This window comes from Nomascus leucogenys, chromosome 4 (assembly GCF_006542625.1).
Source record: "Nomascus leucogenys isolate Asia chromosome 4, Asia_NLE_v1, whole genome shotgun sequence".
NCBI lineage: Eukaryota > Metazoa > Chordata > Mammalia > Primates > Hylobatidae > Nomascus > Nomascus leucogenys.
The window spans coordinates 52,928,238-52,952,430 of NC_044384.1; the positions used below are offsets into that span (position 1 = coordinate 52,928,238).

Below are 24,193 nucleotides of genomic sequence, written 5' to 3' on the forward strand. Positions count from 1 at the left end.
GAGTAATGACATTTAGCACATCTGCCTAGAAAGTCACAGTTTTCCAATTTGTAACAAACATTTTGCACCTTTTTAAAATCTCATTCTAAAATCCAAATGGTAAACAGCTTTAAGAATCAATATGAAATGTTTTAAGTGTTCTTTGTGGATTCACATAAATTCTCCCTGCCCCTCTCATCAGAATTTATTCTGACTTTCAGGTAGCATATTAAAGGTAGAAACCACTGATGTACAATAATCAGTGTACAACCATATTCTTAAAAATCTAAATTTAATCTTGGTTAGCTGAGAATGCTTGAAACAGTAATACAGTGCTCCTCTGAAAGTCACACTCAAATTTTGAATTCCTCTTTCTAATGAGAGCTCTTCACCCATTCCCATGTCTCAAGTACGCAAATGAAAACAAAACAAAAAAACTGTAACTGGGATTTAAAAGTATAACATTCTTTCTTCTCTCTTATGTATTACTTTCTTGTCATACTTCATTCTGGAAAAAAAAATCCAATCTGAAATATAAAGTGGGAAAAGGGAGGCGTCCATAGGTAATGTGAGTTATTATCATTGTTCTAGTTGTTGGGTTGAGTGGTGGGTTCATAGACGTTCATTACATTATTTAAAAGCCATTATAATTAACTATTAGAAAATAAGAGGGCCATACATGCACGAGTGATGACAGAGTGTCATAAATCAGGAATTCTGATTATTCCAATCCCATGCACCTAAGGTCTGTTTAAAGAAAAAAATAATAATGAGATGGTGATTAAAGAAAAAATAATAATGAGATGGAGATTTAAAAAAATAATAATAATGAATGGTGATGCAGGTAGCTAATGGTTAGACCTTCTAGAGTTCACCAAACTCCTTCGGCAGGGACGTCTTTATAAGCACGCAGCCTGCGCGGCTGCACAAGGTCCTGCCTTTAGAAGCACCCAGCCTTTATTTATGCTCTGCTGTCGCAATCTTGAAATTTAAATAATGTTTTACCAAGGTGTCCTTTTACCAAGGTGTCCTGCATTCATTTTGCACTGGGACCAGTAAATTATCAAATCAGTCCTGTCCTTAAGTTTCCAGAGGTTAAATTTACCTACAGTTCCCCATAATTTTGTCCCCATCCAACTTAAATATTTTTTAAGTTTGCTACTTCTTATCCCCAGATTATTAATATAACAGTCAGGTGAGCACCCTAGAGCAGTCTTATTTCCTGTATTTCCTACTTTTCCTTATTTTTATTGTCCAAATCAGTGTTGCCTGTGCTATAAATGGAGCTGCAGTTATATATTGTTTTTATAATGCTTCTTCTCAGATCAAAAACTTCAAACAGAATTCATTGGCTAAAAAATAAATGCACCGAAGTCTCTATCTAAATTCGTCTTAACTGCTGGATTATACAAATTCATTTTCTAATAGTTGCCCAATTTCAACTACAACATATAACCAACCAAACAAGACAAATTCTGAACAATTCTTCATGGTAGGAAGAATTCAAATAAAGATTTAAGGAAATCCTCATTTTCAAAAATTACTGTCTCAAAAAAAAAACATAACATAAGTAAATGTTTTTGCATTCCTGAAATGCCCTGTGTCTACAGTGATCAGGTACAGAAAAGCTACTTCAAGTTCAAATATAACTTAGCAATTGCCACATGGTGCAGAATCTTTCCACCCCTAACACTCCAAAAACCCAATCAGACAAGTGGCCGTAATCTGACTCCCAGCACACAGGGAGCTGCGGGGCAGGCAATGAGAGCTGCACTCTGGCTGGGGAAGGCATGAGTGACAGACCCACAGCAAGGCGGTGGGGGTAAGTCCTTCTTTGCCTTAAGGGAACAATGCTTAGGGCCAAAAGATGAAACTGTCTCTTTTATTACAGATATTTGTGCCTTCTTAGGCAGAATCTGGAAGGCAGCTATAGGGCAGGTGGGTGGTTCTTTTAGATCTAAGTACTGGGCATTTTCAGAAGAGAGGCATAGAGAAGGTAGAAGAAAAGGGATGCTTTTTAGCCAAATCCTCCATATGTTTGAGATCTGCAAAATCCCAGGAAAATTACCCTATGAAGGTAAATCTAGCTATAGTACATTTCTTCAGAAAAATTACTCACCCAGATGCTCAGGTGTCCTGGAGTGGATGAAGCTGAGTGTTCAGCTAGAAAGTAATGTGTCCGATTCGGTACAACCGGGTCACATCAACAAACCCCCTTTGTTCTGGGGCAAAAGAAGCAAAACTAATTGTGTTGATCATTTCCAGTGACTGTGAACATGTAAGGGAACACTGACAATAAAAACAGGGTGCTATGGGTGACGCTAGGGTGAGCCCTCATAAGGCCAGAGATATGTATATGCTGCCAGCAAACTTCATGGTTCACAGCCAACTGAGGCTGGTCCATCTGCTTTGGAAGAAGATCAGATTTTTGTGGATTAAAAAAAAAAAAGCTAAAAACATTCTTAAAGAGTATGTTTATGTTTTGTTTTGGTGTTTTGCACTGTTTTAAATTCTCTGGCTGATGAAAATTTGAAGCTGAAAGAGCAACTACCTCTGGAGAGGTAGACAGGTGCATGAGAGACCAAGCAGGGAGAGAACTTGGGAAATGGCAGAAGTGAGAGGTGAAGGGGGTGAGCAGGGGGGCTGGCCTTTTCTGGGTCCCACCTCTCCTGGTGTCTCCTGCGGGGCTGAAAAGGACGTTTCCTGCCCACCTAGCTTCCTTAGCCTCCTGTTTTGTCCTCCTCCTTCTCCCCACTAACCCTGACCACAAACGACAGCACCTATGATCGCATTTTGCCCCCTTTGCCATCCTGGCTACAGCCCTGGGCTGCCAGTGAGTTCAGAAGTGACTCTCCTAACTTCTTCAATGTGTGACTTTTCTGAGTTTACCCTCTTTGGGAATATTTTTAGTGTCTCCTCCAGGGTGCCCTCCCTGCCCCATTCCAACCACCGTTTTTGTCTCTTTACATTCTTTTCCTCTAGAGAGTATGATGTCATTGTCATCCCACCTGGGGTTTTTCATACTTCTAAGATTCGCTTCACTGGGGCAGGGGATGCGTGGGATGTGGCTGGCCACCCCCTTGTGGAGCCAGCTCTTTATCCTGCCACCCGGGCCTGGGCAAGAAAGGGTTTTTCTCTCTCCACCTCTAAAGCAAAGCCCCATAGCAAACTAAGGGCTAGGCTGAGCTGGAAATTCCCCTCACCCTTTTTGGCACTGCATTTCCTCACTACCCATGCAGAAAGCAGGCTCCCGGGAACATTCAGTGACGTGGGGAAATGAGGGCCCCGCAATTTGTCAAAGGGAAATCCACAATAATACTAATCTCTTAAAGTACTTGACTTTCTTGCCTAACCCCTTACGTGGTCCTCTGCAATTAGATTCTCTGGTAAATGCTCTCCATACTTCTTGGCTCTCATGACTATTACAGGCAAAGGACAAGGGCAAAAGTCTTAGATGATAGGGTAACTGGGGTAATTGCCCCCGCAAAAGGGGAATCCTAGCCATTTCCTGCCAGAATGAGCAGTTGGCATCAATATCGTCAAACCACCCCTTCTCTGCTCCAGAGATCTAATGACAGCAAGAGGGATATAGACGGGAGGAGAAGGCGTCCTCCCTCTCCCAGACTCCCTGCCCACCACCCTCCCCCGAGAAGCTCCGCAAGGTGAGACACACTGTCCTATAAGCCCATGTAACAGAAAGCCATCAGAAAGACCTTAGAGAAAAGCCGTTTTCCATAGAGCCTTCTGCTCAGGGGCCCACAGTTTCCCTAGCCACACCCCCTTTTCCTGACTTCCCGAGCTCTGCACCATGAAGGCAGGAAGGGTACCGGGGCATTGCTGGCACACCCCAGCCTCCAGGCTCCCTTTGGCAGGTTTATCTGCGTTGTACGGTCAGGGTCAAGGGGTGAGAGAGGGTCGGGCACGAGGAGAGGCTGTCCTTCCTCCCCTAAAAGCATCCCCCACTCCCATCTCTCCCCACCTCCAGCGGCCAGGATGCAGCCGGGCCGGCGGGCAGGCGGGCGGGCTCGCGGGGCCGCTAATGTGCGTGCACCTGGCCGCCGCCCGGGAGCCTGCCGCGGGCCGGGAATGGCCGCTGCTCCGCCCTCTGAGAGGCGCTCCAGGCTCCCTAGGGACGGAGGTTGACACGTTCCCGTGCCGCGCTCCCAGATCTGGGCGGTGCGCGTGTCCCTTGGGCAGGCTCAGCTCCCGGACTCCTCCCGCTGGCAGCCTGCTCGCTCCTGGCGCAAAGGAGAGGGAGGGAGTGTCGCTGTCCCAGCTGAGGCCCTGCCTGTTCCCATCGCCCTTGCTAGTCACCAGAAGCTCCTCTCCCCTCAATGAGTTCACTTTCTCAAAAGACAGCCTTCAGCACCCTGGCTTCCTAAAAGGCTTCCCCCTAATCCAGAGTCTGAGGTGAGGGGGAGATTTTCAGAATGCCATTTCAAAGCAATCAAGTGCAAAGCTAGAAAAGACGACCCCCCCACGCACACCTTGTTTTAATGCTTTATGTTCAAAATGTAAGTGGCATATAAAATGTACTCGAAACTTAAAAACTTGCTCTAAGGGAATTAAGTACAAGGTAAATATATTTTATTCTTAATATTTTAAGGAATCTGATTTAGACATTTTCCTTTCTAGGGACAGTTTGGATAATTTTCCAGTGAAACTGGATGATCTTTGAATATTAAATGAAAGGAGACTAGAATAACAGTCTCTTGACTATTCATGAAGGAGCTTTAGCAGAAGCATTCTTTCTTGGTGTGCAAATCACGCTTGGCAGCCCCTGCCCACAGTACCCGAAGATGGCAGGCCTTGTTCCCTTCACCTAAATTCATAAACCTGGGTGTAGTGGCTTCTGATGCTGATTTGTTTCTCTTTTCAGTAAGTGTGGACCTTTGTGTACCAGAGAGAACATCATGGTGGCTTTCAGAGGGGTCTGGACTCAAGCTTTCTGGAAAGCAGTCACAGCAGAATTTCTGGCCATGCTTATTTTTGTTCTCCTCAGCCTGGGATCCACCATCAACTGGGGTGGAACCGAAAAGCCTTCACCGGTCGACATGGTTCTCATCTCCCTTTGCTTTGGACTCAGCATTGCAACCATGGTGCAGTGCTTTGGCCACATCAGCGGTGGCCACATCAACCCTGCAGTGACTGTGGCCATGGTGTGCACCAGGAAGATCAGCATCGCCAAGTCTGTCTTCTACATCGCAGCCCAGTGCCTGGGGGCCATCACTGGAGCAGGAATCCTCTATCTGGTCACACCTCCCAGTGTGGTGGGAGGCCTGGGAGTCACCATGGTAGCGTCTTTAGCTATTTTCAAACTAGGACTCCAAGCTTCTTGCAAACTCTTTGCTAAATAATGCCTTGGTGGCATGAGGCACATCCCTAAAATAGCTAATATACTCCTAGGGAATTTTTGATGATTCTTAATAGTGTGAAAACTGATTCTGGCAGTATTTAGGTATATCTGTAAGAAATCATTGTTTGCTCTTGAGTGCCTTAAAAATAACAAAATCTAGGTGGCCCGAAAATTGTGTTGGTTTTTTCCTCTCCTTCTCCCATTCCAATTACTATATTGACTTTATATTTAGCTTAATGCATTTTCCTTACAATTATTTGTTCACTAGCAGAAAAAAACTATTTTCTTGTCATATCCATAAGATGTACAATGATCTACATAAAGGGTTATGCTTAAAAAAATAGACATCCGATCCTAGTTTTGTTCTTAGCTGATTAGGAGTATCAATTGTTAACTCAGCACCAGGGCTGATTAAAAAAAAACGCACATGGCTTAAATTTTAATTGAAATATATATTAATTAATTTAAACCTAATTAATGGATTTAATCATTGCCTTATAAAATTACAAGGCTCTCAAAAAATTCTTTTACAAGTTAAGTGCTGCAGTGGCACATTTTGCTTCCTTTGTAGAAAGGGACATTCAGCACAAACTCCTGCTTGGTCATTGTAAGAGTAATTATCTGTGATGACCCAAAATGAATATAAATTTATTCCGTCTTTTTGGGGGGTGAGAGAAGGAAGGTCTCAGTTGAAGGTGGGGTAGAAGACTTACCTTTACTTTTTACACAGATAAAATGTGCCTTTCACAATGATATTAATACATTGTCATCGAAAATACTCTTGCTTCAATTCTGATGGAATATTTTTCTTTCTCTAGGTTCATGGAAATCTTTCCGCTGGTCATGGTCTCCTGGTTGAGTTGATAATCACATTTCAATTGGTGTTTACTATCTTTGCCAGCTGTGATTCCAAACGGACTGATGTCACTGGCTCAATAGCTTTAGCAATTGGATTTTCTGTTGCAATTGGACATTTATTTGCAGTAAGTTTCCAAGTCCATTTAAATAATCAATCCCACCTCATTTATCCTCACTCTAGCTGGCCTGAAGATGTTGTGTTTTACAGCAGTAGCTCTTTAGTATCCAGCCATGACTGTCCATTTTAGGTTATAATTTTTCCAACTGCGCAATGAGAATGTTGATATAGCTGCTAACATCTTGAGGTTCCTCTAAGTGACAAATGACAGCAAATTGCAATGAATGATACTTGCTAGTAGCCCTGTTTCAGCAATGTCTGAAGTTGTTTTCTTGTTTCCTCTAGATCAATTACACTGGTGCCAGCATGAATCCCGCCCGATCCTTTGGACCCGCAGTTATCATGGGAAATTGGGAAAACCATTGGGTAACCCTCATATTGATAGTTGCTATCTTCCTACAGTTGAGGACAATTACCTGTGGGGCTCTTTTATTTTTCATTATTTTGCTTACCAGTTTCTCTTGCATTTCTCCAACCTTGACCCCCACTTTATTACATCTTTCATAAAGACTAGGGAAAGAATAGCACAGATCTGCTGTAAAAAGATAAGAGATGTAAAAGATCTCTTATTGAAAGTTCTAGGCCTTCGATAATAGTCTTTTCCTTTTTTGAAGCACTATTTTAGACACTGTATCTAGCAGATTGCAGCAGAATACACTGTATATAGAGGTTGCCTATGTGGAACAAGTTAAAATCAGCATGGTGTAGTGAATATGGTGTTTAAATAATTGAAAGTAAAGCCTTCCCAGCAATAATGGAAAAAAATTGCAAAAAAAAAAAGAAAGAATGAAATACTTAAAAGCGCTGCCCATAGATATTTACCCTTTTTTGTTTACAAATGCATAAACTCAATTAATAGTATGTAAGTTGGAAGTATTTGAACTGCAGATGGTGTCGAATAAATAGTGCAAAGGTTTATGTTATTATCACCATAACCGTAACCGGAAAAATAAATGTCTCACAGAAAAGGCTCACTTTTCAGTCTCAAACCTAACCTATTATAACTAAATATTTATTAATGTAGTGGCAGTGCTTCCAGAGAATAGCAGTGTCCATTTTAAAATATTATAATTAATTTTGTTTCAGTTGTTTCTCACAGCAAAGGAATTTAAATCCTTTAAAATTAAATAAGTAATGCAGCAGTTGTGAAGGCCACCAACGTGCTAACTTACAATAGCCAATAAAAATATGAGACCTGTAAGCCAGCTTCAAAGAGGGCTAGCTTTTATTATAATTTATATATTGCAAATGTCACTTACAACTTTAAAAAATTCATGAACATAACAGAAAATGCCCCTTGTGTTTATTTAGACCGTGATTACTAACCTAGTCACAGCCATTCATCTATGGTATACACTGCAAATGACAAGAAAATGCACCACTGCTATGTGCATTCATTTCTAAGAAAAGTATACCAAATCTTTAAAAGTAATCTACAGCATTAAATAATAGAATGAGGGTCAATGTTCAAACCAAGACTTAGCCAAAAGTGCCATCCATGAGATTAGTCATTTTGTCACTGATACCTCCATTTATGTCTCAAAAACTGTTACCACATTAACAGAAATGGAAATTTTTAGTGAGTAGTATATGATTTTGTTTTCTTCTTTTTGAGATGGAGTCTTGCCCTGTTGCCCAGGCTGGAGTGCAGTGGCATGATCTCGGCTTGCTGCAACCTCCTCCTCCTGGGTTGAAGAGATTCTCCTACCTCAGCCTGGCATTACAGGTGCATGCCACCACACCCAGCTAATTTTTGCATTTTTTTGTAGAGACAGGGTTTCACCGTGTTGGCCAGGTTGGTCTCGAACTCCTGACCTTAGGTGATCCACCCACCTCAGCCTCCCAAAGTGCTAGGATTACAGGCGTGAGCCACAGTGCCCAGCCCTGATCTTATAATGAAAATACAATTTTCAGTTCAACATATTAAATTGAAACTATTTTGTCATTAACAACTTTTAGTTAAATTTGTAAGCACTTGAAAATGTAGACGAAAATATATATTTTATTAATTACTTGTCAGTTGCAGTAAGCTAGTTAAAATTTAAATAGTAGGAACATTCTTAGCTTGTTGATTAAACCAAAAGTTGCCCCATGTTATATTATACCAAACTTAATTCTACTAAAAATAGCAATGGTTGTATGAAATTTAGAACTAATTTAAAGTATATTTGTAGGTAGAGAGATTAGAAATAACATTAAAATATTAATTGGGTTTTTTGTATAGTGTAATTATATTATTTTAGTTTTCTTCATACTTTTACACATTTTCTAGATTTTTAGCAATAAAGATTCTTTACTTTAAAGTACATATGATTCATTTTGAAATAGCAACTTGACACTGAGATTTGTTTATTTTTGAGAACATGCAGCTGGGTATCTTATTCACAGATGTTTTGGAAAGCGTAGTAATTATTTTGCTGTTCTAGTCTCCCTTGTGGGATTTGTAGCCTGTGGAATAGTACATGTCTAATGAGACCTTAAACAAAGAGCAAAGACATTTAGAGGAGGGCTCTCATTTCTCCTTTAAAAGGGCATAAAGAAGATAAAGGCTCATATGGGTTTTTTCATGTTCAAGAGAGGAACTTGATTCTTCCAGCCACACTAGCAACAGTTTCCCCATAAATATTATGTCTTCAGCCTCAGTTTAAATTTTGAATTTTAGTTAAATCTTACAATGAGAATGCAAACTGAGATTAATTTGCAGAGGGTGTTTTAAACAAAAAGCATCCATCATGTTTTTTTCAAATGAGTGTGTAGTACAGTGGAAAACAGTATACTACAGTGTTTGGAACAGTGTTTCAAAAGAGAGGTTTTCATTTTTTTGAGACAGGCTCTTACTCTGTTGCCCAGGCTGGAGTATAGTGTCATGATCATGGCTCACTGCAGCCACAACCTCCCTGGGCTCAAGTGATCCTCCTATCTCAGCCTCCCAAGTAGCTGTCCGGACTACAGGCGCACACCACCAAGCCCAGCTAATTTTTTTTGTATTTTGTAGAGACAGGGTTTCACTATGTTGCTCAGGCTGCATCGAACTCCTGGGTTCAAGCAATCCACCCACCTTGGCCTCCTAAAGCGCTGGGATTACAGGCATGAGCCACTGTGCCCAGCCTCAAATGAGAGGTTTGAAGTCAGAGAGGTCTGAAATCTCAGCTCAACCATTTGATAAGCATAAAAGTTTAAGCAAGCTTCTTACCCTCTCAGAGTGTCACACTTCTTTTCATCAAATGGGAAGAATAATAATATTTATCTCATAGGTTATTGTTAGAATTAAATGAGATTATACAAGAAAAGTGCCAAGTATGGCTGGCTCAGGGACAGTGCTCAACAAGCAGGGTTTCTGTTGCCCAAGTGCGTCTGTTAAATAAATGTCTAATATTCTACAGCACACATGTGCTCTAAAGCAAATGCCTGCACTTCATTCAAACTCAAAACTTTATTCTAGGTGCATAGCTAATATGTAAAAATAATTTCCGGCTGGGCACGGTGGCTCACACCTGTAATCCCAGCCCTTTGGGAGGCTGAGGCAGGCAGATCACGAGGTCAGGAGATTAAGACCATCCTGGCTAACACAGTGAAACCCCATCTCTACTAAAAATACAAAAAATTAGCCGGGCATGGTGGCGGACACCTGTAGTCCCAGCTAATCAGGAGGCTGAGGCAGGAGAATGGTGCGAACCCAGGAGGCGGAGCTTGCAGTGAGCGCAGATTGCCCAATTGCACTCCAGCCTGGGTGACAGAGCGAGACTCCATCTCAAAATAATAATAATAATAATAATAATAATAATAATTTCCATTTATTGAAATCCTATGGAATTGCTACTTCTCAACTAGCCATAAACTCATGTTTTTTCACCAAGCCACCATCTTAAGAACCACATAGATGAAAGCTATCTGCAGAGTAATGAACGTGAGGTTTTCATTTAAATCAAATCACCAAATTTTGGAAGCCTGGAATGGAGCAGATTACTACGAACTAAAAACTATTAAGTACTTTACAAGTATTATTGCATTTAATCCTTTTACCCTGTGAGGTTTGTATTATTATAATCCCCACTTTACAGATGAGGAAATTAAGACTTGGAAAGTTAAGTAACTGATACAAGCACTCACAACTCTGCTAAGTGGAGCTGGGTTGGTTTTGATCATGCTTACCTGAATAACGGAATCCCCAAAAGATAAAGTCTGTGTTATGATCAGATTGTGCAGGAAACCAGTGTAAGATGGCAATATTGAGAAAATAAGAGAAGGACTCTCCAGAAATTTTTTTTTTATTTTAGTTAAAGAATTCTTAGTGTGCTTAACTTGTAGTACCACCAAAGAGGATCTATCTTTACATTAAGGATTATCATAAGATGGAAAGAACACAATTAATGAAAAGAGGATAGGAGATGAAACAGTTCCTTTTTGCTTTCTGTTCAAATGCTATTTAATAATTTATGGATCTCTGATAAGGATTTGGTGTGTTTTCTTATTTCCTCTCCAATTCCCCTCTTTTTGATGCATGACACAAATACACTCTTAATTTAACCCAGCTAGATTCTATATTCATAAGCTGCTCAATGGAATAGCTTTTCTCTACTTACACTCTATCCTCTTCCATCTTTTCCTTAGATATATTGGGTTGGGCCCATGATAGGAGCTGTCCTCGCTGGTGGCCTTTATGAGTATGTCTTCTGTCCAGATGTTGAACTCAAACGTCGTTTTAAAGAAGCCTTCAGCAAAGCTGCCCAGCAAACAAAAGGAAGCTACATGGAGGTGGAGGACAACAGGAGTCAGGTAGAGACGGATGACCTGATTCTAAAACCTGGAGTGGTGCATGTGATTGACATTGACCGGGGAGAGGAGAAGAAGGGGAAAGACCAATCCGGAGAGGTACTGTCTTCAGTATGACTAGAAGATCGCACTGAAAGCAGACAGGAATCCTTAGAACTGTCCTCAGATTTCCTTCCACCCATTAAGGAAACAGATTTGTTATAAATTAGACATGTGCAGGTTTGTTGTTTCATGTCATATTACTCAGTCTAAACAATAAACATTTCATAATTTACCAAGGAGGAAAGGAAGAAACCTATTGTGAATTTCAAATCTAAAAAAAGAAATATTTTTAAAAATCCTTAAGCAGATATATACCTATTTTATCTAGTTACCTTTCACTAACAACCAATTTTAAATGTGTGTCAAGATATGGTTAAGTTTTGCCTGACAGAACTCAAAAACACGTCTATCAGCTTATTCCTTCTCTACTGGCATATTGGTATGGTCAATTCTTATTTGAATATTTATTCTGTTAAACTGTGTTTAACAATGGCAAAATACAGTATGTCACAGTCATGCACATTCAAGAGAGAAAATATAACAAGTTCTTTTATGAGCAATCTCTTATGTATAGACTACCTCGGCAAAAGAGCATTAGCAGGCGTCACTGCTAATCAGTTACTTCCTTCCATTTATATCACAAATACCCAAGTTTCAACTCTAACTTCAATTCATAGTATTTCTTCCTCCTCAATGCCCAAGGTAATATGGGACTAAAGTCCAGAAATTTAAAAAGAATATTCAGAAACCCTTCCCAAATCATAAGGGCACCTTTGAGATTCAAGACAAGCAGACTCGTAAAATCTTGTAGAGGCAGAGGCAAAGTTACCATCATAAAAAAAATCACAAACAAAAAGGAAATCTGTATTCTGGTATCAAATGGTTGATCTGTTTTCAGTGCACACCCTCAAATGCACCACACCAGTTTAATGATCTAAGCTTTTAACCCCTTTACCACTTTGCTTATTTTAAAAAAAAATTATCGGCAAAACTGGGGATTTTGTTTGTAACTTTGGTTATCTATATTTAAACATTAGCTGAGACATATTTTTGATAACGAACTTAGCTAGTTGAGTCCTGGCTTTTTGTTGATTATTAAGCCGTGTTCACCCTAGAAGGTGTAAAGGCCCTGTCCCAATCTCTGCTCTCTCACTTCTCATGACATTTGTTGATAATCTTTACTGCAAGTGTAATGACATTTGAGTGAATTAAAATGCATGACAGACAAGGTACAACATGGTTGCAGAATAAAAGGGTGAGGACATCAGATCACTCTGTATTCAAAGCTTACTAGATGACCAATCTTTCATTTCTGGATATATTGTATATAACCCAACACATTTTTAAAGTATTTTTGTTACTGACTCATTTACTTGTCAAAATAATTGGTTTTTCTGTCCTGCTTTGCCTTTTGTCAGTAGAATGTTCTCCAGAAACCCCAGTTTCTGTCAACTTAACTGTCTAGTCTAGGCGTTAACTTAGACAAAGAACTGCAAATGTCAATCTCACTAAACAAAAGCTATTAGAAGTAAAGCAAAAACCTATCACTGCAAGGAGTGACTTGTAAATAACTGATGATCAAGGGCTGTCTTCTCTCAAGCATGGTTCCAACTGTGTGTCACTTTTTAGCGTTAATGGCAGTTGTGTGTCTGTGGCAGTGAGATAATGGACCAGTATTAAACTGATTCTCTTCGGTGCTAGGAAAGAGTGACGTGTGAGATTCCCAGAGAGTCGTCACACCAGTGTTATGCCCGGGAGTGCCATTGGCATGCCACAGGTGCCTAAATCCCAGGTCCCTTTCTCAGGGGGTGTGGCCACACCACACACTGCGCCAGTGACACATAGTTACTTCCTGGCTGGGACAGCACCTATAGAAACTAGGGTGCAAATCTCCCAAAGATGGTTTGCACTGTCATTTCAAATGTTTGTACAATATACCACTTAGAGGCTTAAAATCAGGGTGGTTCAATTCAAAAGGTAATATCAACCATCAGCAAACACGTCAGTTTAAAAATAAGTTCAGTTAACAAGGAAGTGTTAAACAGATTTTTTGAATACACTTACAATATACTGGCTTATAATCATTTGTATTCTGCCATATGGTTTATTTCATATACACTCACTTTTACACTCACTTCCAATTATAGCATTCAATAAGTTAGGGTTAAAAAAAAGTGAATGATGTTTTTGTAATTTGTTTTCTAGTAGCTAGCAGACAGCCTGGCACATAGTATGTATTCAAAACAAGTGTGTTAATTAATAAAAATACATAAATCTCATTGGAGATTTAAGAATATAAATACTTTTCTTTTAATCTTTATTTTGCTCAATATTTGATAGGAAGTATGATTTCAAGGACTACTAAAGGAAGGCAATATACATGTGAAAACCATAAAATATATTTTTTACATTCTACTATTTTTAGGGGCAGGAAGTGAACGAAAGCTTTAGCACTTTTTTCCCCCTACATATGAGACAACATATTTTGTATTTCACTCAAGGCTCTGCCAGTAAAAAGTAATGAAATTGTACCTTTCTAATGACATCTATGCAGCAGGGGTCTATCGCCTTGTGGATGGCACCAAATTATCCAAGTGTATTAGGAGACTGGGGCTTTTTTCTTTAATCCCTTCTTATTAATGAAGTGCATAGTGCTGCTGCCAGGAGACCACTGCTGACAGATATACAGAGAAGAGATGAGAGAGGAAAAACTGGGAAGACATAAATGAATTATACCCAGCCATGAAACAATGCCAACTGTCTCTTCCCTAAGGAAGAGTACAAGTACCCTAAAATTGTAAGGTGGTCCCTACACTGAAAACGCACATAGTTTGTCAAAAGTGTACAAAAGGGAAAGAGTCTTATTTTAAGCTTTCAGGCTTTCTTAAAAACTTGGGGACCAGAATTTGAATGTATGTTTCCACTGTTGAAGATAACATTTTCTTCAAAGAGCCTTAACCTTTTATACTGGAAGGAAACATTTTCTGGACCCAAGTAGTTGCCTAAATTTAAGATTCCTACACTTTATTTCTGCCATTGATGCTTTTCCTAAACCCTTATACTATCTTTTTATTATCTGAGCCATTTCCTAATGCAGCTCATAGGTGCTAGCTAGAGCTGCTGCTCAGTATTGAAGATTTTACAAGGAGATTAGAAATCTTTGGAAAACATATGTGATGAAATTGAGCTATATGATTTATTAGAGATCTGATTCCAAAGAGCACAGAATACTGTTCTCAGACCATGAAACCAGACAACACATGTATTTGTTTAAACTCGATAATGACAGGAAAATTCCAAAATAGAGCAGTAAATTCAAATGGTAGGATGAATCCTAGAAGGCCTCTGATTGCAGCATGTTGACACCAACCTCACATGTTACGAACACTTCACAGAGAAATTGCCTTTGTGACAACTGAAGATGGCAGTCTGAGGGGCACAGACAACCTTATCAAACAATATAAAAGCAAATATAAATTCTCATTATAAGCACTATAGAATATGCAAATTCAGAACATTTTATACTTAAAAGTAATTCTGTCTTTCCTAATGTGTTTTTAACATGAAAATTAGTAGGAAGATGTGGTTACTATTTGGAAAGTGTAATGTAGCAAAACTCTCTTTCGTTACCACAAATTTTGTGAGTTTAGTACTTTACAGATTGCCCCATAAGAGCAGTAGCTTTTGAAGCTCATAATTCTCTGAAATAAATGAAAGACATTTAATTCAAGGATCAAAAATTGTGGCCATTTTTGCAAATGACTACCTATAGCCTGTGAAAATACATTTCAAAAACTGTTATGTGCAGTGAACACTAAATTTAAGAGCAGTTACAGTGTGACTCACTCATGTTTAAAAAAATTGAAGAGCTAAAAAACACATCTAATTTATGTAACCCATTGGAATGTATTTCTAGGTTCTCTTCAGGATTAATTAAATAAACATGCAATTTGTGAAAACATATAAACAATTATTTATCACTTTTATGACCCAAATCACAATAAAATCGTCATTTAGGATAGACTGAGGAGAATAGACTGAACATATGGTTATATTCACAGTTATTTATTAACTTAAATGTTATTCCAACATTAGAGCTAATGTTAAAAAGATTTAAACTGTAATGTCTAATATTTGGAATAATATATTAAAGTATTAGCATTGTGGTTGATTTTCATGAATTATGTTGCATCTTGTACTACTAAGCTTGTGAAAATAAACATTTGGATGTTTTAAAAGGTAAACATTATGTTTGATGAAGTTAAAAATTCATTTGTAGTTAGATCTTAAGATCATCCTTTAGAATGATCAGGAGGCTTAGATATTTGAGTATAATCAACACCAAAGGAAATGGTGGTAAGCCCATGAAATCAAATGCATTTTTTGAAAGCCTGCAGAGTATACAGATAGTGAAAATTGTGTTTGTACAGGCTTAATTCAAAATGTCCGCATCGATGCAAAATAAACCACTGGTTATCAGCTATCATTATGGTGAATCTGAAAGTGAAGACACAAACAACTGCGACTGGTATTGCTAAATAAATGATCCGTCCTCAGGCCATTTGGCAGATTCTGCCTACCCAGATGGATAATGTAGGCTCAATGAGTACTGGTTTAACTCCCTGGGTTCTTGGTTTGAGGGGCTTCTCAATTTTGAGAGGTTATACACTCTCAGTGGAAGACTAAGGACAATCATGTATGTAGTGTGCAACCCATCAGATGAGTGGTGAGTGATGCCTTAGGAGCCAGGTGGATAAGTACCTCACTTATAGCATTGGTCACACTGCAGTGAAATCACTGGTGTAGGTGTCTATCTCCTCCACTAGATTCTAAACTCCTTATTGTGTCTTACTTATTCTGTATCTTCCCACTCCCACCTCCACCCCTTGACACTGAGACGAGGCTTGACTTTTCACTCAATAACTGCTTGTTGCATGGATAAAGAAAGAAATTAATTAATATCTTACAATCATTAGGAAATGTTCAATCTAGCTGGATTTTGCTGCATAGATGTGTGCTAAATATTTGAATTCTTATAGTTTCAGGTAGAAGCCCAAAATTAGCTCAACACTAAAGAAAAAGGGAAATGCAAACAAAGAATAAAACACTAATTGGATTTCTAAAATTTATACCTAATGTGTAGGCAACTAGACATGTTTTCATTGCTATATTTATACAATAGCCAGATGTTAGATGAAATTTAGCTCAATGAGTACTTCAGCAAAAAGAAAGTATTTTAACAAGCATAGAAACCCACAGATATAAATGTCAGCTTGCTTTTGGATAATTATCCCATTTGGAAAATGTCCAAAACAATGTCACCTGAATTAATTCTCACTATTTTTCCATTTTTCCACTTCTTCAATCTTTGGGTTTAAGGCAATATTAAGAACTCTAAAAAGCTGAGTTGAGTTCTTCAATTTCCACATGTTCAGAAATCTCTGGGAAATGATCATGACGTTTGTAACCTTTTTGCCTACCACATGGCTGATGCTCAATAAATGCAAGATGGATGGATGGATGGATGGATGGATGGATGGATGATGGAGGGATGGCTGGATGGATCATGGATAGGTGGATAGATGGATGATAAATGATGGATGGATGGATGGGTGGATGACAGAAACACTTAATCTGGAGATACTAATCTATGAGCAAATGAAAATCATAGCCTGTATTCCTTCTATCCTTTCAAGGACTACTTTTCATAGAAGAGTTATAGAATTATGAAAGCATCAGCCAAGGGTATCAAGGGAAGAGGAGAAATGAATGCATTAGAATAATTATCAATTGTGAGCACATATAGGGGAATTTTGAATTTATAAATATTATTCTCAATTAATTAATACTCGAAGCTCATTGTGGGGCAAGCATTATCATCATTCCCATTTCCAAAGATGAGGAAACCAAGTGTCAAGGAAATTAAGTAAATTACCCAAAATTACATTTAAAAGTAAAGCAAAAACTGGAATACGGATCCCAATTAATCCCAATCCCCACACAGTTCCCCTAAATCACACAAAGTTCTCCATTCATCTATCAGCTTCATTTCCCATTAGCCATGTTTCCTTTAAGTGGCAAAAAATAAAAACATGTTCTATCTATACTACGGGAACACCTCATGTCAATGCCACCAAAGGGCAATAAAGTAAGTACTACAGGGCTAGACTAAGTATTGCAGACCTTACAAAAGTTCTCAAATAAGAGAATAGCATTAACTGCTACAATGGGTTTAATTTAGGATACCTTAGATAATTTAGGAAATTTTTGGTTGTTTTATCCTTAGGAAAATATTATAAATCCCACTATTTGAAACATTTTTCATTTAGTCTAGAAAAGAGAGTTGAGGATAACTGTAAAGTTAGTGAGAAGATCTTCCACATTTCAATATGAATAATAATAACATTAGCTTTGTATTTTTGTGCACTTACTCAAGCTTTACATAAGTTTACTTATTCCTCATAGGAGCCTTATGAGGTAAGTCCTGCTATTATTCCCATTTTTCAGGTAAAGAAACTGCAGCTAGGCCAGGCACAGTGGCTCATGCCTGTAATCCCAGCACTTTAGTAGGCCGAGGTGGGTGGATTACCTGAGGTCAGGAGTCCAAGACCAGCCTGACCAACATGGTGAAACCCTATGTCTACAAAAAATACAAAAATTAGCTGGGTATAGTGGCGCACACCTGTAATCCCAGCTACTAGGGAGGCTGAGATAGGAGAATCACTTGAACCCGGGTGCTGGAGGCTGCAGTGAGCAGAGATGGCACCAGTGCACTCCAGCCTGGGCGACAGAGAAAAAAAAAATTTAAAAAAAAAAATGGAAAGAGAGAGAGAGAGAAAGAGAGATAGAAGGAAAGAAAGAAAAGGAAGGAAGGAAGGAAGGAAGGAAGGAAGGAAGGAAGGCAGGAAGACAGGAAGACTGCACTCTAAGGATAGCAAGTAACTTGTTCAAAGACACACAGCTACTAAGCCATAGAAGTAGGATTTGAACCCATGCAGTCTTTCTGTAGATCTCTACTCTTAGCCACCGCCTGTGTTGTCTCTTCCCTGTGGTGCTTTGGGGTTCCACTAGTTCCAGCTTTCATTATCTGCTTTTTCCAAGCCTTTGACATTTTCATATACAACAGAGATTGCAGTGTATTGGAACTCTTTAGTAGTTCCCGACTTAATCTATAATAACCATTTTGACCACCTCTGAAGGAAGATTTAAACACTCAAGTGCAAATGCCATGAAGATAAATCGGCTAAACTTACAAAGTATTTTTGAAAGGGACTTTGAATGGCCAATTAAACTCTTTATTTAATGAGCAGGGGGGTGACAGAAACCTCTTATACAATATACCTTCCACTTTTTAGCTCAAATTTCCTTGTTAGTCTTTTTTTTTTATTATTATTATACTTTAAGTTTTAGGGTACATATGCACAACGTGCCGGTTTGTTACACATGTATACATGTGCCATGTTGGTGTGCTGCACCCATTAACTTGTCATTTACATTAGGTATATCTCCTAATGCTATCCTTCCCCCCTCCCCCCACCCCACGACAGGGCCCGGGGTGTGATGTTCCCCTTCCTGTGTCCAAGTGTTCTCATTGTTCAATTACCACCTATGAGTGAGAACATGCAGTATGTGGTTTTTTGTCCTTGTGAGAGTTTGCTGAGAATGATGGTTTCCAGCTTCATCCATGTCCCTACAAAGGACGTGAACTCATCATTTTTTATGGCTGCATAGTATTCCATGGTGTATATGTGCCACATTTTCTTAGTCCAGTCTATCATTGTTGGGCATTTGGATTGGTTCCAAGTCTTTGCTATTGAGAATAGTGCTGCAGTAAACATATGTGTGCATGTGTCTTTATAGCAGCATGATTTATTCTCCTTTGGGTATATACCCAGTAATGGGATGGCTGGGTCAAATGGTATTTCTAGTTCTAGATCCCTGAGGAATCGCCACACTGACTTCCACATGGTTGAACTAGTTTACAGTCCCACCAACAGTGTAAAAGTGTTCCTATTTCTCCACATCCTCTCCAGCACCTGTTGTTTCCTGACTTTTTGATGATGGCCATTCTAACTGGTGTGAGATGGTATCTCATTGTGGTTTTGATTTGCATTTCTCTGATGGCCAATGATGATGAGCATTTTTTCATGTGTCTGTTGGCTGCATAAATGTTTTCTTTTGAGAAGTGTCTGTTCATATCCTTTGCCCACTTTTTGATGGGTTTGTTTGTTTTTTTCTTGTAAATTTGTTTGAGTTCTTTGTAGATTCTGGATATTAGCCCTTTGTCAGATGGGTAGATTGCAAAAATTTTCTCCCATTCTGTAGGTTGCCTGTTCACTCTGATGGTAGTTTCTTTTGCTGTGCAGAAGCTCTTTAATTTAATTAGATCCCATTTTTGTGGTCATTTCTCTCTCTGCCCTTCATTGAGACTTAAGCTCTCATCTCAATTTCAATTGTCAATATGTATTTTAATCCTTATTTACCTATTAATCACCCAATTTATATATGCTTGAGTGCCTATTTTGTTCAAAGATCTATCACAAATTTTAATAAGTTAAATTTATTTATTAAATATTTATCGATTTTATTTTATAAAATGTAAATAAGAAAATCGGTAAGATGGTGTTCAGCAATCACTTGAGCTAGTGTTTGATCACTTACCCTAGATCAGCCTATAGAGTTGAAAGATTGGCTTTTTAAAAATAAAACAAAATAGAAGTGGGATGTGTGTGCGTACGTGTGTGTTTGAATGGGCCAAAATGTAACACTGTTACACTGCCAACAGCTTTGGGGAATGATTGGATAGAATGACTATTTTCAGTACTTTCTCTTTCTTTCAATAAGAGGACCAAGATTTGCATTTATAAAAATAGGACTGATCATAACTATCACCATCCTGTTTCCAAACTGCTGGATTGTAGCCTAAGTCCCCAAACATTTTGACTTCAGACTCTTGGAAGATACAATATCTTTAAAAATGTGGAAAAAATTGTACTACCAATGACTGTGGAAAACTATTTTTTAAATTTGGGGCCCCCAAAAAGGACAGGAAAAGAGAAGAGGGAGGGAAGGACAGCACTCATCCCACAGTAGCAGCAAAGTAGGTGGAAAGGGGCTCCCAGCTCTTCTGCCCTCGATTGACTGCAGGAATCACTAAGACAGCAGTTGCCTGAAAAGTCCCTGTGCTAAGTCAGCATGTACCTGTCATCCTATATTGTAATTAGTGCCCCAAAGAGAACTGAGCTATGCATTGTCTTTAAAAAACTCAAGCCCATACTTCAATTTTAATTCCCAAAATGTCAGTTTAAAAGGAAACAGGTTCTTCTTATGAAATGAAAAGACTCACTTGATTTCATCAATGAAAGCAGAATCTTGATTTCATCAATGAATGCAGAATAAAAGCAGGATTTCTCCATTTCTCTCAAGAAATCTAGTCTCTAAAATTTATTTCTTTAAAAAAAATGATCTAAATTTTAGCACTTGGCTCCTGGAAAACTTTCACCATATTAAGCTACTCCAAGATTTCAATGTCAAAACTTATCACAAAGGACTCGAGTTTTATCTTGTTGTTCCAAAAGCCGATATTATGGAAACAGTCACAGAACTAAGGAATGAGAGCAGCTGAGATTTCTCCAGTGACCTGCAGTAAGGAAGACTTGAGAAATTCAGATATAGATTATTCAGCCCTGTGGTGTTAGTATGTTGTGGTTAAATCATTCATATTCTTTGAACTCTAATAAAAAATTCTCATCAAACAATGACATTTTCATCTCATCAAAGTTTAATCACAAGAGTATTGTAATTCTGATTTTCTTCACCTTAGTTCAAATTGAAAGTAATTGTCAGACGTCATTTAATTCTAACCATTACATCCGTTCTTATCTGTTCTCCCTCATATTATTATGGTCCATTGTGCTCTCCAAGAGGCATGTCAAGTTTTTTCTATTATTCAAGCAGTTTTAAAAGAACTTTGTCACATACTTACAAATCGTACACTTAAGGCTCATTTTTTAAAATAATTTGAGATAACTAACATGAATGGAGAATGTTTTCTTGAAACACTAAGAGACATGAGGGGCAATGTAAAAAACCACTTAATTGCCTGAAGTTTTGATTGTTTCAAAAACATTCTTAGCAACCCCCAGAATGATGGACTTAAAATGCACAAAAGCAAAGAGGAAAATACAGCTTGTTTAATTTTCTTCCATTGATGTTTGGGAAAAAACTCTCTGCTCTAGTCCTGAAACATCCTGGGATCTGGGTTAAGAAATGCCATAAAAGTTTACCCCAGTGGAGACAGAGGGGATTGGCTCCTTCCCGGGGGTGGCCTGTGAGTCCTAATCACCACTTCCAAGATATATGGAAAGCTAAAACAAAATCCAAGAGGACTATAGGATTTGGGGATAATATATATGTTGTATTTTCTATGTTTTCCACAACAGACATGTAATACTTTTAGAACCAGAATGTAAAAAAAAAATGATATTTTAAAAGAGACCTAAGAGGTCCAATTTAAATATATGGGCCAGAGGGAACACAGGATATAATGTGGAGCCTTTTAGATAGTAATGCTTCTCATGTTTGTATCCATTTCAAAGCCAGAAATCTTCAACAAAGGCAGGGGTCTTAAGCTCAAATTCTTGCAAGGGTAGATAGGCAAGCAATGAAAAGAATCAAGAGGAGACTGGGACAAACTGGGGCAAACTCAACTCTGCAGATTTTTGCCACCTGAGTTCTTGGGTCCCATATAGCCTGATCTGATTTTTCAGACGAACTTAAAATTAAAAATTGTATACGAAGTCTCCAATTCTCTTCAATTCTATCATTTGCCAAATCGAAGACCTCTTAAATTCTTTTTGCCTCCATGCCTATTTCCTCTACCTTGGTTCAGACCATTGCAATAGATAACGGCATTAGCCTCCAGCCTCAGTGGTTATCAAGAAAGGGTGACCTTGCCCACAAGGAAATACCCCAAAATGTCTGGAGACAATTTTGGTTGTTTCAATTCAGAGTGAGTTTCTGGCATCTAGATGCCAGCAATGCTTCCAGACGTTCTACAACACATAGAGCAGTCCCCCACTCCCAATAAAGAATTATCTGGCCTAATATGTGAATAGTGCTGAGGTTCAGAAACTGTGTTATTCCATTCTCATGCTGCTATAAAGAACTGCCTGAGACTGGGTAATTCAGAAAGGAAAGAGGTTTAATTGACTCACAGTTCCACAAGGCTGGGGAGGCCTCAGGAAACTTAAAATCATGGCAGAAGAGGAAGCAAACACATCCTTCTTCACATTATGGCAGGAAGGAAAAGTGCCAAGGAATGAGGGAAAAGCCCCTTACAAAACCATCAGAACTCATGAGAACTCACTCACTATCATGAGAACAGCAGCATGGGGGTAACCGCCCCCATGATTCAATTGCCTCCCACTAGGTCCTTCCCACCACATGTGGGGATTATGAGAACTACAATTCCAGATGAGATTTGGGTGGGGACACAGACAAACCATAACAGAAACCCTGCAACTGATCTACCTGCCTTCAATTTTGCTTCACGCCAATTCATCTTCACACTGCAATCAAGGTTATCGCTTAAAAATGAAATAACCTTCCTTTAGTAAAACCTGGGAGATACTATTTATTTTTCTACCCAGATCCTGCACACATACTTCTTTGCAACCAGAATCATTTTGCTTCAGAGAAAGATGTGTTCTCAGTCCCAGGGAGTCAATCCTTATTAGGCTTACTCAATGAGAATAACTTTTTTGTCCTCCCCAGTGACTGATTTAGAAAAGGGCTTGAGAATAACTCATTGACTGTGATTTGAGACAATATTTCTTACTTAAAAGGGGGCTCTGATAGGTTTATTTGCAAAGATGGCCATAATAATGTATAACATTCTTATGTGTGTGTACCTTTGAAATACGACTTTGCTGTTTTTCCCATCATGTGGTAAAATCTATTCCTAATTCCTCGAATTTGAGCTGGCCACTTCTTTTAACCAACAGAGTGGAGCCAACTGGGTATTGTGTGATTTTGAGTCTAGGCCTCAAGAAACCTTGTAGCTTTAGCTCTCATTGCCTTGGAACACTGCTTTGAGATTGCCATGTGAAGAAGCCAAGCCTAGTCAACTGAGGGATGAGACCACATGAAGCAGGGAAGCCAGTTGCCCCAACAATGCAGCTGAGGCCCTAGACCTATAAGTAAAGTTATCTTAGAACCACACCACCCCAGCTGAGCCACCAACTGACGGACTGCAGATGAATGAGAGTCTAAGCAAGAGCAACAGAAGAACAGCCCAGCTGAACCCAACCCACTCTGCTGAGTCCCAGAATCATAAGCAAGTAAAATGGTGGTCGTTTCTGGATATTAAGTTTGATGCGGTAGGTTTCAATGTAGTAATAAATAACTGATACAGAAACATATGGATATTTCTACCCTTTGGACGCTGTTGTGTAATAAAAGCAACATCTGGCTTTTGCAACTATTCTGAGGGACATACTTGGCACCTGAGAAGAGCAAGGTAGAAAAAAGAAATGATCCTAATCTTTTATGTTGCCACGGAGCTGCCAGATTAACCATCCTACCTCCAGACATTTATTTATTTATTTATTTATTTATTTATTTATTTAGACCGAGACTCACTCTGTCACCCAGGCTGGAGTGCAGTGGTGCAATCTCGGCTCACTGCAACCTCTGCCTCGCGGGTTCAAGTGATTCTCCTGCCTCAGCCCCCTGAGTAGCTGGGACCACAGGTGTGTGCCACCATGCCTGGCTAATTTTTGTATTCTTACTAGAGACGGGGTTTCTCCATGTTGACCAGGCCAATCTTGAACTCCTGACCTCAGATGACCTGCCCGCCTCAGTCTCACAAAGTGCTGGGATTACAGGCATGAGCCACTGTGCCCGGCCTATTAATTTATTTTTTAGTAGACAGGATCTCACTCTGTCACCCAGTCTGGAGTGCAGCAATGCAATCATAACTCGCTGTAACCTCAAACTCCTGGGCTCAAGTGATCTTGCCGCCTCAGCCTCCTCAGTAGCTAGGACCACAGGCATGCACCACCATG

At 39.1% G+C, this 24,193-nt stretch overlaps 1 protein-coding gene across 1 annotated transcript; it reads left to right on the forward strand.

The window, feature by feature from the left end:
- Positions 1–1,640: 1,640 nt before the first annotated feature.
- AQP4 (aquaporin 4) lies at positions 1,641–15,375 on the forward strand. Its single transcript, XM_003261980.3, has 5 exons — positions 1,641–1,801; positions 4,859–5,273; positions 6,154–6,318; positions 6,597–6,677; positions 10,923–15,375. Exons 1-5 carry the CDS (start codon positions 1,770–1,772, stop codon positions 11,199–11,201), a joined length of 972 nt encoding a protein of 323 aa, XP_003262028.1. The 5' UTR covers positions 1,641–1,769; the 3' UTR covers positions 11,202–15,375.
- The last annotated feature ends 8,818 nt before the right edge of the window (positions 15,376–24,193 follow it).

Coding starts and splice junctions, on each gene's coding strand:
- AQP4 (XM_003261980.3), top strand. CDS start 1,770: ATGAGTGACAGACCCACAGCAAGGCGGTGGGG. Junction 5,274..6,153: donor GAGGCCTGGGAGTCACCATG/GTAGCGTCTTTA, acceptor TTCTTTCTCTAG/GTTCATGGAAATCTTTCCGC. Junction 6,319..6,596: donor CAATTGGACATTTATTTGCA/GTAAGTTTCCAA, acceptor TGTTTCCTCTAG/ATCAATTACACTGGTGCCAG.